This window comes from Emydura macquarii, unplaced genomic scaffold (genome assembly GCF_026122565.2).
Source record: "Emydura macquarii macquarii isolate MOO-44397 ecotype Brisbane River unplaced genomic scaffold, CSIRO-AGI_Emac_v2 contig_1146, whole genome shotgun sequence".
NCBI classification, from domain to species: Eukaryota; Metazoa; Chordata; order Testudines; family Chelidae; genus Emydura; species Emydura macquarii.
Window position 1 is genome coordinate 18,224,323 of NW_027131283.1, and position 13,734 is coordinate 18,238,056.

General features: G+C 39.9%; 1 protein-coding gene across 4 annotated transcripts in view; it reads left to right on the top strand.

The window, feature by feature from the left end:
* Nucleotides 1–13,734, top strand: part of NCOA7 (nuclear receptor coactivator 7) — a 154,153-nt gene that overhangs the window by 104,018 nt on the left and 36,401 nt on the right. For 3 of the 4 annotated variants that reach the window (XM_067546707.1, XM_067546709.1, XM_067546710.1), the window contains exons 1-6: nt 5,001–5,525; nt 6,909–6,988; nt 7,961–8,068; nt 10,161–10,274; nt 10,915–11,040; nt 13,242–13,426. In XM_067546707.1, coding sequence (XP_067402808.1) covers nt 5,204–5,525; nt 6,909–6,988; nt 7,961–8,068; nt 10,161–10,274; nt 10,915–11,040; nt 13,242–13,426 — 935 coding nt within the window. In that variant the 5' untranslated portion in view covers nt 5,001–5,203. Of the gene's footprint in view, nt 1–5,000; nt 5,526–6,908; nt 6,989–7,960; nt 8,069–10,160; nt 10,275–10,914; nt 11,041–13,241; nt 13,427–13,734 lie in introns of those variants that run through there. The other variant, XM_067546708.1, reaches the window with a different exon arrangement.

Sequence of the window (13,734 nt, forward strand, 5' to 3'; positions counted from 1 at the left end):
TTGTCCTCCATGAACTTATCTGGTTCTTTGAACCCAGTTATAGTTTCAGCCTTCACAAGATCCCCTGGCAATGACTTCCACAGGTGGATTCTGTGTTGTATGAAGAAGTGCTTCCTTTTGTTTCTTTTAAACCTGCAACCTGTTAATTTCATTGGGTGACCCCTGGGTTCTTGTGTTATGTGAAGGGGTAAATAACACTTCCCTATTCACTGTCTCCATGACATTCATGATTTTATAGACATCCACCGTATCCCGCTTTAGTCATCTCTTTTCCAAACTGAAGAGTCCCAGTCTTTTTAATTTCTCCTCATAAGGAAGCTGTTCCATATGCCTAATCATGTTTGTTGCCCTTCTTTGTACTTTTTCCACTTCTAATCCATCTTTTTGAGATTGAGCAATCAGAACTGAACAGAGTGTTCACGGTACGGGCATACCAGGTATTTATATTAGGGCTGTCAATTAATCAGAGTTAACGCCTGTAGTTAACTGAAAATGAAATGAACATATTAATTTTTTAAACATATCGATCACAGACCTCTGGCTGGGGCGGGAGGTGGTGGAGCTGAAGCCACAGCCCACAACTCCAGAGGCAGCAGGAGGGCTGGAAGCCCCAGCTTCAGCTCTAAGCAGGGCTGAAGCCCCAAGCCAGGCTGAAGCCTGGAGCTCCCAGCCCTGAGGGGACCTGAAGCCCCAAACCCCGAGAGGGGCTGAAGGCTTGAGCCCCTAGTTGGGCTGGAACCCTGTGCCCCGCTGGGGCTGAAAGAAAGTAGGGGGTCATAATTTATTTATTTATTTTATTTTTTAAGTCCAAATGAGGTTGCTAGCACAAAAAGTTGGAAAACAGACCTGGTGAGCTCAGGCTCTCCTCCCCTGCCACATGCTGAGTAGTCCCTGAGGTAAGATCTACCCTCCCTTGAAAACAAGGGCTCACTCAGCTGAAGGGACTTTATAATATGTAATAATAATTGTACATTTCTAAGTTCAACTTGTATGCGAAGGAGACTGCACTACGGTACTGGTCTGAGATGAAGTGAAATACTATTTCTTTTGTTTATCTTTCTATGGTGTAAATATTTGTAATAAAAATAATAAAGTGAGCACTGTAAACTTTGCATTCTGTGTTGTAATAGAAAACAATATTTGAAAATACAAAAAACTTCCCAAAATATTTAAATACATGGTATTCTGCTATTGGTTAACAGTGCAAATAAAACTGCGATTAAACGCAATTAGTTTTTTTAATCTCACAAACATGATTAGTTTTTTTAATCGCTTGATAGCCCTAATATATATAGTGGTATTATGGTATTTACGGTCTTAGCGATCCCTCTCCTACTGGTTCCTAACATGGTTAGCACTTTTGCTTGCCGTTGCACATTCAGTAGATGTTTTCAGAGAACTGTCCACAATGACTCCAAGATCTCTTTCTTAAATGGTAACAGCTAATTTAGACTCCCTCATTTCAGATGGATATTTAGGATTATGTTTTCCAATGTGCACTATTTTACATTTATCAACATTGAAATTCTTCTGCCATTTTATTGTCCAGGCACCAGTTTTAAGAGATCCCTCTGTAACTTTTCACAGTCAGCTTGAGTAATTTTGTATCGTCTGCAAACTTTGTCACCTCACTGTTCATCCCTTTTCCAGATCATTTATGAATATATTGAACAGCACTGGTCCCAGTACAGGTCCCTGGGGGACACCATTGTTTACCTCTCTCACTTCTAAAAACTGATCATTTATTCCTACCCTTTGTTTCCCACCTTTCAACCAGCTACTGATCCATGAGAGGACCTTCTCTCAGATCTCATAACTGCTTAGTTTGCTTAAGAGCCTTTGGTGAAGGACCCCGTCAAAGGCTTTCTGAAAGTCCAAGTACACTATATCCACTGGATCACCCTTGTTCACATGTTTGCAGACCCCCTCAAAGAATTCTAATAGATTGTTCAGGCATGATTTCTCTTTACAGAAGCCATGTTGATTCTTCTCCAATATAGTGTGTTCATCTATGTGTCTGATAATTTTGTTCTTTACTATAGTTTCAACCAATTTGACTGGTACTGAAGTTAGGTTTACCAGCCTGTAATTGCCAGGATCGCCTCTGAAGCCTCTTTTAAAAATTTGCATCATATTAGCTATCCTCCAAACATCTGGTACAGAGGCCTATTTAAGTGATACCACAGTTAGTAGTTCTGCAATTTCATGTTTTAGTTCCTTCAGAATTCTTGGGCCAATACTGTTTGGTCCTGGTGACTTACTACTGTTAAATTTATCAATTTGTTCCAACACTGCCTTTACTGACACCTCAATCTGGGACAGTGTGACCTGTCCATGCCTAGGGTAGACCACCTGAAAATGCCAAAGTCAGGGCAGGCTGCAAAAGGAGAGCAGATTCTCCCAGCACCGGTGGGTGATACTAAAGTTAGACTTCCCAACCAGCCACCAACAATGCCTCCGATTCTGCACACTGGTTATCAAGAAGCTAAAACAGAAACCACACAGCCTCCTTTACTGCATTTCAGTCTATGGCTCCCAATCAGCCCCTCGGTCCAGTAAAGAGAAGTTATTAAAACTCTGTGGTCTTTACAAAAAAGTTCTCCTGCTCCCAAAGGGTCAGCCACATTACTAGATCAATGTAAGTTTGGATCTTACCCAAAATACCACGCTGCCAGCCAATCCTTTAGTAACTAAAACTAAAGATTTGTTATAAAGGGAAAGAAACAACCTATAAGAGAAATGTTAAATGGTCATAGCAATCAGATACATACAAATGATTTGAAAGTCCATATGTATCAGGTTTTCATTAGAATTGTGGAGTTTGCAGGCTTGTATAGTCCCCCTGGTGTACATCTAGTACCTGGATGGGTCTCAGTCCTTTGTTTCACAGCTTCAGTTGTAGATGAGTTGATCCAGAGGTAGGAAGTAGGACTGAAAACAATATGGATGTTGGGCAGCTTTTTTATGTCCCTTTGCCATGCTGCTTGTGGAAACGTACAGAAACAGATGGAATCCAGGGTCATCTGGGCAAGTGCTGGTGACTAGTAAGGTGAAACCCCTGGCCCTGGGTTCTTCCCTGGGGCTTATTGTACCTTTGAGTTCCCTTAATGGGCCATTAAGCAGTTTATTGCTGCTGCCATCCTGTCTCGGTGTTGCCCAGAAACAGCACAAATTGAAATACAGACACATCAAACATATCCATAATTTCCAATACAAATATGACACATGCACATAAACAATATCATCATCCTTAGCAAATTATAACCTTTCTAATGGTATCTGACATGACCTATCATATGAATTATTGTAATTTTGAAATATTGATGTTAAATAATACTATAAATGGTCCCCCTAATCCAGACAGCATCACACCCCCCATGCAAAATTGATGCAGAAAGGGGGTCTCTAGACACTGCTGAATGCATCACAGGAACTTTTCCTTTTTGGTTTTGTATTACTACAATTCCTAACATGTTCAAGGTTTTTTTCAAAAGATCATACACATGGTACATTTTTACAATTCTTGGCATTATCAACAAATTAATTACAAGAATTAATATTGATATCAAATTAGTACAAGTGTGAGCTTACAATCATTTTTGTCATGTCATGCCTTCAGTACAGATAGTTTGTCATTGGGGCAGTTTGTTTAATACCCTTTTTGGATTTTTTAACACCTTTAGCTTTTCTTTCACCTCAGTATTCTCTTGAGCCTAGGCTTTTAATTTAATATACATCCTTGGGGTTTTGGTATTTCAGGGTTAACCTGTGCCTTTCATTTACAGGATTAAGTGTTTTTCTTTTGTGGCCTGCCTAATTATACTTGTACACTTGCCTGAATTTGTCCTCCTTTCTATATGACTTCCAAATTTTAAAAGATATCTTTTTGTCTCTAACTGCCTCTGTTACTTTTGTATAGCCATGGTGCCATTTTTTGGTCCTCTGACTTTTTTTTTAATTTGGGGTATATATTTATATTATGGTATTTTTAAGAAATTTCCATGTAGCTTGCATACATCTGTCCTCTTGTGACTGTTCCTTTTAATTTCTATTTAACTAGCATCCTCATTTTTGTGCAGTTCCCTTTTTTTTAAACTCGAATGCTGCTGTGGTGGGTTTCTTTGGAATTTTCTCCCTACAAGGATGTTAGATTTCACAATCCCTCTAAAATAGTAAGATCAAAGTATGAGAAGCCCTGCAATACTGTGGTTACCTATTCTCCAGATCACCAAAGGAGGAGGAAGAAGTAAATCAGCCACGGATTACCTTAAAGAAACAGATATTGTTCAACAGCCAGATCCTGGAATGTAGTTAGAACATTTATTAGTCCCTTTAATTTTCAGCTCTCACTGTGGGCTTAGATCACAAAGCGGGGGCTGGACTGGAATCGTTCAGTGAGTTAATGAAAACAGCTGCTAGTGTTGTTAAGGCTGATTTGTGGAGAATAGTTTTTGTATTCCTCCCCGTCCTCAATCAGGAGCTAGTGCGCAGATGGGACAGGGAGCACTCCGACCACTACACACTGATCCCTGCTCCTTCCTCCTGTGCTTTATCGCAGGGTTGGGGCTGTATGTGCAACACCGCCAGGTCCAGGGCCCTTCACGTATCTTGTTTCAGAGAGAGCCGGCGATCCCGGGGCTGGGGGCGGCACGGCAGCTCTCCTTCTCCGCTCCTGCCTGGTCTGGTCGGAACTGGTCTGTGCAGAGCGAGCCCCCTCCCAATAGCACTGCGGACTGGGAGCGCTGCCTCGCTGCGAACCTCTCTGCACAGCTGATCGGAGAAGGGGCCGGGGGGGGCACCTTTTCCCCCTCCCTTGCATTCATTCAGAGAGCAGCAGGCTCATATGTATTGTGGGTGAGCGGCCCTCTGAGTCCGCAGAGGAGAGGCTTTATTGCAAGGGAGAGACTCCTACAACGACAGCTCAGAGGAGCAAAGGGCTCTGCTGGATCTGCCGCCTGCCTTGAGCCAAGCGAGCTGACTTAGGAGGAGGAGGGGAAAGAGTTGGAAAGGGGAGAGACGTGTCCTTTCTAGAAGATTGCAGCACCAGTAGGGAAGCAACAGAACAGCAGGACCCGCTGTGTGTGCTTTTCAGAAGTCATCGTTCGCTCCTTCCTTTGCAGGCCGCAGGGTTTATGAGCCACGCTCCTTATCAGACACATTGCGTGTGACTAGGTCATTTGCCCTCCTCATCCCCCTCCCGGAGATGTTTGCAGTGGAGTGTTGTTGTGTGCACGATCCAGTTGACTGTTGCAGCTCGTGCCCTTCTCCCGCTGCTGCGGCTGCTACAGACAAAAGAGCTGCATGTAAATTTCCCCAAGAATGCAGCAGGGTTGAAAGCGACGAGACTTTGTCTTCTGGGTACAATTCGGCAAATGGAGACAGCTGTGAGTCCTTACCTGAAGTGGTGGCCTGTGATCCCAGCAGTTTGCTGCCCCAGAACAACCTGTTAGAGGTTATGCACAGTTTTTCTGTTCACAAGCATTTCTCTTGGTGTGTTGACTACAGGCAGCCTTACCTTTTGCTAGGTATGCAGTCTTTTTGGTTACTGTTTCTGTCCGCTGGTCACTTCACTTGTTTGAAGGTGGGGGAGGAGGTCAAAGGGCTGAATCAATTTGAAATCTTTATGTGAATGGGTTGGGTGTATTTTAGAAGTTGTTATCTAATAGCAAATAATTGCACCTTTGCTCCTAAAAATGTTTGGCTGGTTTCCATTAAGCTCATAAGGAGACTATTTTATAGGAATGGCACAGTTTGAAAATTTAATATCCATTTATGTTTTTGGAAGCGTGATTAAGAATCAGGCCCTTAAAGTGTGTCATTTATTTATTTATCTATTTATTTATTTGGGAAGGCTCTTTTATTCATGCTGTTTGACGTGTTTTGGTTTTAGTGTTTGCTCATAAATATAGATTAGCAAGGAATGCCATGATACTGCCAATACCTTTACAATCACTACAATTATCTAATAGTTTATTTGTATGTGCTTAGTAAAAGGTGGTTTATCTCTTAAGTGGCTGAAGTGTTTGCATGATTATTTAAAAGTAATTCTGAGTATTAACTTTATTTTTTCAATGAAATAATTAGACCATGTAGTAAAGACAAATGTTTTCAAAATCAGATTTCGGTCCTCTAGACTAGGATCAACATAGACAAAGTCTCACTGATTTCAGTAGGACTCGGTGCAGATTTATCCTCCATCCTCTTAGAAATGGGAGCTAGGAATTTAGTTGCATTTACTCAATAATCCTTGAAGTCAGTGAGAGCTGTGATACTTGTTGATTCTCTCATATTTTGGGCATGTTACTTTAACTGTGCAAAAAATAAGGATAATAATTCTTACCTATCTGACATTCTAGCTGAGAATTCTAATGAATTAGGCTCTTGCAGTTTTTATATACATGAGTTAATGGAACTATTCAGGTGTATAAGTGTCTACACTTGTACAGTGTCTACATTTGTAACATATTTTGAAGTTGAAAATAGTATTTTAAATACAAAGTTATTGGTTAGTTGTCCATTTTAATTTGATTTTTCATAACTCTACAGATGCAGAATATCTGGACATCACCCTAATGGTGTAGTACAAAAATGTGCTTTACCCCAGAAGTAAATTGTTCTTCATTAACTAAGCGAAGAATCCAGAAAGCCTTTTTCTAGGGATGCAGTAGAGTATAAGTTAACCTTAAAAGGCTTTACAATGCTAATCAGAACATAGTATTGATTTAGTCTTGCATGTCATATGGTAAAATTTCAGGGCTTTTTTTTGTGGTCTCACTGTTGTACGTGATCAGACCACAGTTACATCCCACATGTTCTGTAAATATCTTCACTCAAAAATATTGGCAGGTGAATGGTTTGAGACTCTACATTTAAGTATCTTTTTTTTTTTTTTTTGGTTGCTTCCTCAGATGACAATCAGACTAAAACCAATGAAAAGAAAGAGAAGAAAATGGTTACTCAGAAACCCCTTGGAACAATAGAATATACAGTAAGTACTGGGTGCACAGTTATGTCATTATTAATGTCATTTAAAAAGAGGCTGTCAAGATTGATAAGAATCTCAAGAAACCAAACTAATCTAGACACCCTTTAATTCTTATTTAAAATAGCCTCCACAAGAGGAGTTCCAAATATCCTGTGGGTAGGAAGGGAATTGTGTCAACCCCACAACCAACCTGCAACTTGGGTGTCCTCTACCCTCTCCCACCTGCCTGCCGTGTGTATTTCCACTTCCATGGTGTGGCCATCTAATATTTCTCCTCTTCCTCTGAGAAATATTTCTGTCCCAGTGAGTGTTGCTAGGCCTCTAGCAGGAATATCTTTGTCATGAGATTCCGGTGTTTCCTTTTTGGAATGCCAATGATATACCCTGTCCTGTCTCTGTACCTACCAGAGGTGATTAGTTGTGTACTGGGAGAAAGCTTGCTGAAAATTTTCAGGGCATCTATGATGTCCCCTTTCCCTAAAAATTCAGTAAGGGAATGAACTCTTACCCTGACACTCTCGTATGCTAGTATGCTGTGTTACTACCAGGCCTGCTGAGAACAAGCCTAAAACCTTAGCTCCTAGAATGGGTGAAAGAGTAATGAACATCAAATATATATAATGTGTGCACAATGTGCCTTCCTCCTCCTCCTCTCTCCTAGCCAGTTCTAACTAGAATGACCCTAAGTTAAAAAGGTACATTGTTTAACTAAATTTTATGAAGCAATGAGAGAGCTATCTTCACTGGGTTTTTTGTTTTTTTTTTTTTGTTTTATAGCGTGGAAAAAATGCTGTTAACAGTGTAGATGTTGTCTTATAATTAACTGTGTCATCTGTCAAAAAGTAGACAGAAGATATCTGTTAGATCACCAGTCCATCTCCTGAAACTGGTCTACATGATAGTTTATTTAAACTGTTATATTGATCCTTTACTTGATTATTGCCATATCTTAAACTTCAAGGTTTCTTTCTTCAGGCTGGAAGTCAGGACACACTAAACAGCATAGCACTGAAATTTAACATTACTCCAAACAAACTTGTGGAACTCAATAAGCTGTTCACACACACAATTGTTCCAGGGCAGGTAATTATTTTAAGTTTTAAATACTCATTAATTCTGATTCTTTGCTATGTATTTACATTTTTTGTGTGTCCAACTTAATGAGTCTATTAGACAGACTGATATGATGGTGATGGGCAGCAATATAAAACCTTAGAACGGAGTCTAGCTCAGATGGTTGCAAGAACTGGTCCAGGGACATCATACTTGCCAATTCTGATTTTATTTATTTCAGGCTTATGGTGGTACTTAAACTTGATTCTGATGCTGAAGGGGAAAACGTCTGTCTTGTAGGACTGGTAGACTTCTTGGAAAGTCATAAATACAAGCTGTATAATACATTAATGGGATCTAGATACATTAGTGGGGATGGCTCTTCAGTTTATTTTGAAGGCGATTCTTTCAGTCTCCAGTAAGAGGATAAGTAACAGATACAGCGGGACATATAGAGCCTTACAGGATACCCTTTCACCATGGAACTCGCAGGAACTGTGGCTCTAGGGCAGCTCGCAGTGAGGTCTGCCTTGGTAACCTTGGGGTTACAGACTCCCAGGCCAGGTGGCTCCTCAGGATGCCCACTTGGGAGTTGGACAGCTGAGGAAGCCAGCTGGTCCGGGAATAAGAAACTGGGGGCTCCCTGTCCCAGAGGCATTCTGCATGGTTGGTCTGACCAAGAGCCCTAGACTCTGGGAGCCCCCAGCAGATCCTTAGTGAAATTGACATGCTTATCAGCTTCACCACTGCTAATAGTCAGTCAGCAGCTGCTATCCTGGGACATAGTTAGATGTGAAAACACCGTGTGTTGGCATCTCAGAAACAATTTTTTTCGGAATTTCTGGTTTGCAAGAAATCTTGAAAATTTGGTTTCATTCTGAGTCAGAACAAAACCAGATTTTGAAATTCTGAAATTTCTTGCTAACCAGAAATCCTGAGTTTTGGCCAACTCTAGTGATGATAACACCTATCTCTTATAGAATTCATTTCATTAGTGGATCTCAAAGCAACTTATAAACTAAGCAAGTATCACTGTCCCCATTTGACAGATGGGAAACTAAGGTGAAGTGACTTGCCTAAAGTCACCCAGCAGACACAGTGAATTTGTATATAAGGACACCTTCAGGTTTTATTTATTTATTTTTTTAAATGTTGTTTTGAAAATGTCTGTACTCCATGTAAATAGTACTGTGGGTTTAATTTTTTTTCTTTTTGACCATTGAAGTGTATTTCTTTCTGCACTTCTTGGGACATTGGCACTGATTGTGTAATTTTATTTTTAGGGTCTTATGCTACTGAACACTTGAAAGTTTCAGTTAGACTAGCGCTATCTGTGTGTTTAAAAAAACAAACAAACCCAAAAAACAAAAACAAACAAAAAAACCCCAACAGTAAAAATCCAAATAAAACATGGCTTATTTTTTTTTATAAAAACATTTTCTGTTGACATTAAATGTATTTATTTATTTTAAATACAAATAAATTTCCAAGGTACCTGATAGTGTTCCATTAAATATTTTCTCTTGATTAAGAATTTTCCCTCTTACATAAATACGATTTAGAAAACAGACATCCTATTGCAAAACATATTTCTAGCTCTAAAATTTACACTTGTTGCTTTGTCCAGTGTTTCTTTTGTTCAATTTTTATACATTATATACACTTGTGATTTCTGTATTAGTTAATCTTGTAATTAGGTTATAGTTTAAACAGGAACAGGAGGTTGTCATCCTTTCAAAACTGGTGTATTCTGCTGCCTTTCTCAGAAAACAAAATATAGACTCTGTTCCTGCTCTGAGATTTATATGGAGCCCCACTGATTGACATATGTGGATTTTAGAGATAGGAGTACAACAAGAGTTCTGTGGCACCTTAAAAACTAATACATTTATTTGGGCATAAGCTTTTGTGGGCAGAAACCCACTTCGTCGGAGATAGGAGTGATTCCAGAATGCGTTTTGCAGTCAGATGTGTGCTGTCAATACAGATTGTCTTTGTTGGGACTCCTGTGTGGATCTCATTGCAGAATCAGGGCTGTAATGTTTATATTACATGTCTCTCTTTCTTCTACGTGTAATTATTATAAAATAAGTTATTTGTATTTAATATAATCTTTATACAGGTTCTGTATGTGCCAGATACTGACCACTATTCCAGTGCTGCTAAGTTAGCTTCTTCCAGTCCTGGCGCTCCTGTTTCTCCTTCATCATCAGATGCTGAATATGATAAACTTCCCGTAAGTAAATCTTATGTTTTTAGAACAGTTTCTTGGAAACTCAGGTTAAATCCTGTTTAAATGTTATTTTTGATGAGGTTGCAGTTGAGGCATCATAGAAAATGGCATTAAAATTGGCTGGTATGTTCGAGCCAGTTGTTCCAAGGAGTTTAGATATCTCCATGCTGACTTTACACAGTTTAAACCATCCCCCTTGCAAATCTCTGACTAATTAAGAGAGATTTGAGACTAGCATGGAGTATATCACTGAGAGTGTTAGGCCTCAGTTCTATGATCTGATCTATGCAGATGGTGTCAGTGGGCTTTGTGCATCAGTTTTTCCATGTCAATTAAATTGCAGAATTGGACCTTAATTAACCTGTGGTTAATTTAGGTATTTAACTAGAAACATTTATATTAGGTGGTTTTGTTTTTCTTAACTTGCTGGCTCTCATTTACTTGGAGATTTTTTTATAATGTTATAAACAAAATGTTGTCTCATGCTGGGTGGAGTATGAAATATAAATCTGGCCACGTTTTTCTTTTAAACCAAAGGGAAATTGTTAATGGACCTTGCACTTACATTTTCTTTCTTAGCTTTTGAAAAAATTGATGTGAAACTGGTCCTGTTGTTTTGCACTGAGGCTTTTGCTTTTTAAAGGATGCTGATTTGGCGAGAAAGGCTTTCAAACCAATTGAGAGAGTCCTGTCATCCACCTCGGAGGAAGATGAACCGATAGTTGTCAAATTTTTAAAAATGAACTGCCGTTACTTCACAGACGGTAAGGTAAGTGGAGGTAGGGCATGTGTCTGACTGGAGATCCTTTTATAGAGTGAACTTTGTTGTTAGTGTAAGTGAGAGGCTAATAGCAGGGTCAGGAGCCATGTACAATGTAAGCAAGTGCTCTGCGTGTTCTGTTTGTTACTTGACACTATAGTGACATATTTGCTCTTTATGTCCATTTACCTATTACTTTGACTGCTTGATGGAAGAATAGCTCTTCCCTCCCACCCGGCTTCTTCTCCTTTACAGCCCCTTATTAGAAAGGTCTCCTTCCAAGAACTGTTGGGGGGGTCTCATCCAGCTGCTAGGAAAACACCTGTACAGAGAGTATTGCACTTTATAGTTCTACTAATCATGATATACAAAATGCCTGAGCAGAGACTGCCATGTTCCATCAAATTACAGGATCACTTTATAAAATGGACAAATGTCCATGTTCGTTGCAGTTCATTTGTGACCTAAATTAGCTTTGAACTCTTTCGCACAAGATCAGGTAGATTGTAGTTCTCTCACTCACTCCTGAAGTTTTCAAAATATCTTCCTAAATTTATTTATTTTCTTATCTACCTTTGTTGTTTCCCATTTAAATCTCCTATAAAAGGTGTTTACGCATTTCAGTTTTCAAGTTCTCTGGAGTCAACAGGAAACACCTGAGATACCAATTGTTTCAACTTAGCTTTTTTTCCTTTCTCCTATTGTTTGTATAAGATTTACTCATTTACATTCCGGGGTCTTGCTTTTTCTGGTTCTGATTAGATGTGGAATATGCATGTAACCAACTTGGAGCTTTTGTAGAAAATAGCAGGATATTAGTGTGTCTCGTAAAGAAACTTGTAAAACACAGTGCTTTCTTATATGAAGCTTGTTTGATATTGGGTTCCATTTCACAACATTTATAACTGGTCAGTTTCTTTGAAGACTGTCTGATGTTAGGAGCCGAAAACAGCTTCACACCTCAGCAGTCCGATTTGGACTTGTTCTTGGCAACATATCTTTGAGCAGAGCCTGATGTTGTCCTGCATTTCCTTGCGTCCAGATACAAAAGTTGGCCTATTTATGTGGCATTCTGCTGGCTGTGTTGAGAATAGTGACTTTGATACCTGTGTGTCTGAATCTCCCGCCATATACACACATCACACAGAAGAAGCACATGCAAAGTATATCTTGCCTTTGCTTCACAAACTAAAGGCAACACATGCTCCCCAGTATTCATCTGTCAGTTTTGTATCTCTTTTCCTTAGTGATGCTTTCAGGGTTATGGAGGCTAATCTTGTTGTTATTTGGGCCCTGTGACACACTGTCAAATAACTTGACTGAATTCAGTACTAGCTGAAAATGTGGCCTACAGTCATGACCATTAACAAGCCACATCCATGAGCCCCATACCTGGTTGTGGGAGACAGAAATCTCACTTGGAATCCTCCAAGTGGCTAGATGGTCTGAGTTTAGGTAACTGTGTTGGTTAAAGGTGTATTTAGCCATTCATCCAACCGAGGACTAGTCATTTCCAAGAGTTAAAAATGGCTTTCACAGCAGTGTAAATCGCTGGCTTGGCCAGTGGTGCCATTGGAGGGCAAAGAATGGAATCATCAGGTTGGGTCCCCGTAAAGTTTGTCAAGAAAAGATTTTTTTTTTTCCATGTATCAGATGGTTCTCTCAAGAATAGGCCAAGGGGATGTGAAATCCTAGATTAATCTGCTGTCAATACGGCAACCGCTGCATGTTCCTGCTAGTGGGAAGCCCTGCCTGTGTGCAGTTATTCATGCTAGCAGGTTGAGGCAAGGCTTTTAGCACAAATTGACTGTGCAGGTGTAGCCAAAATAAAAAGTTGCTGGTGGGTTTTAAAAAAAATCCTTTCTTGCCTCTGGTTAATTAACAAACTGCAGCTCCAGTTTATAGGAGCCAGGGATGAAAGTTAAGTACCTTGAATCTTCTTTATAACACTGTCCTTGTCAGCTGAGCATTTTTGAGTGTTACAAAGAGATCTTTTTATTTACCCTTCTTTATAATACCTGGCCCAGTTCAGTTGGGAGTCAGAGCGTTCTGTTCGAAAACATTGCTCCACAGGGGTATAAAGAGACATGGGAGAGAGTATTATACTAGGCAAATAACTTAAAGGTTGACACTGAACTATTCATTAAAGTGACCTCTGGTCAGTGATTAGATCTGATGTGCTAACGCTCTCCATTTGTTTTTATTATTAGGGTGTAGTTGGGGGTGTCATGATAGTGACTCCAAACAACATCATGTTTGACCCACATAAGTCGGATCCTCTGGTAATTGAGAATGGCTGTGAAGAGTATGGGCTCATCTGCCCTATGGAGGAGGTTGTCTCGATAGCCCTCTACAATGATATCTCTCACATGAAGATTAAAGATGCCCTGCCATCGTAAGCAGTGTTCTTTGCTGATTGTGTTTACATCTGATCAGCAGGGGAGGGGAAAACCAAACAAGAAAAGAGAGGTTTGATGGGAGTGGTTTAAAAAAGTTCATGGGAAGAGATCACCAACAGTGCCGTAAAAGAAAGAGAAGTGGAGAGAGGCAGAAAGCTGCTGGTGTCCTATAAAAGATGAAGGAAAATAAACTTTTCAGCAGCAGCAAAGGAGAGACAGGTAGTAGGTATAAAAACCTAAGAGACACAGGACAGTGAAAATGTCCAAAGGCAGAGAGAGAGATGGCACGCCTTGTGTAATGTTT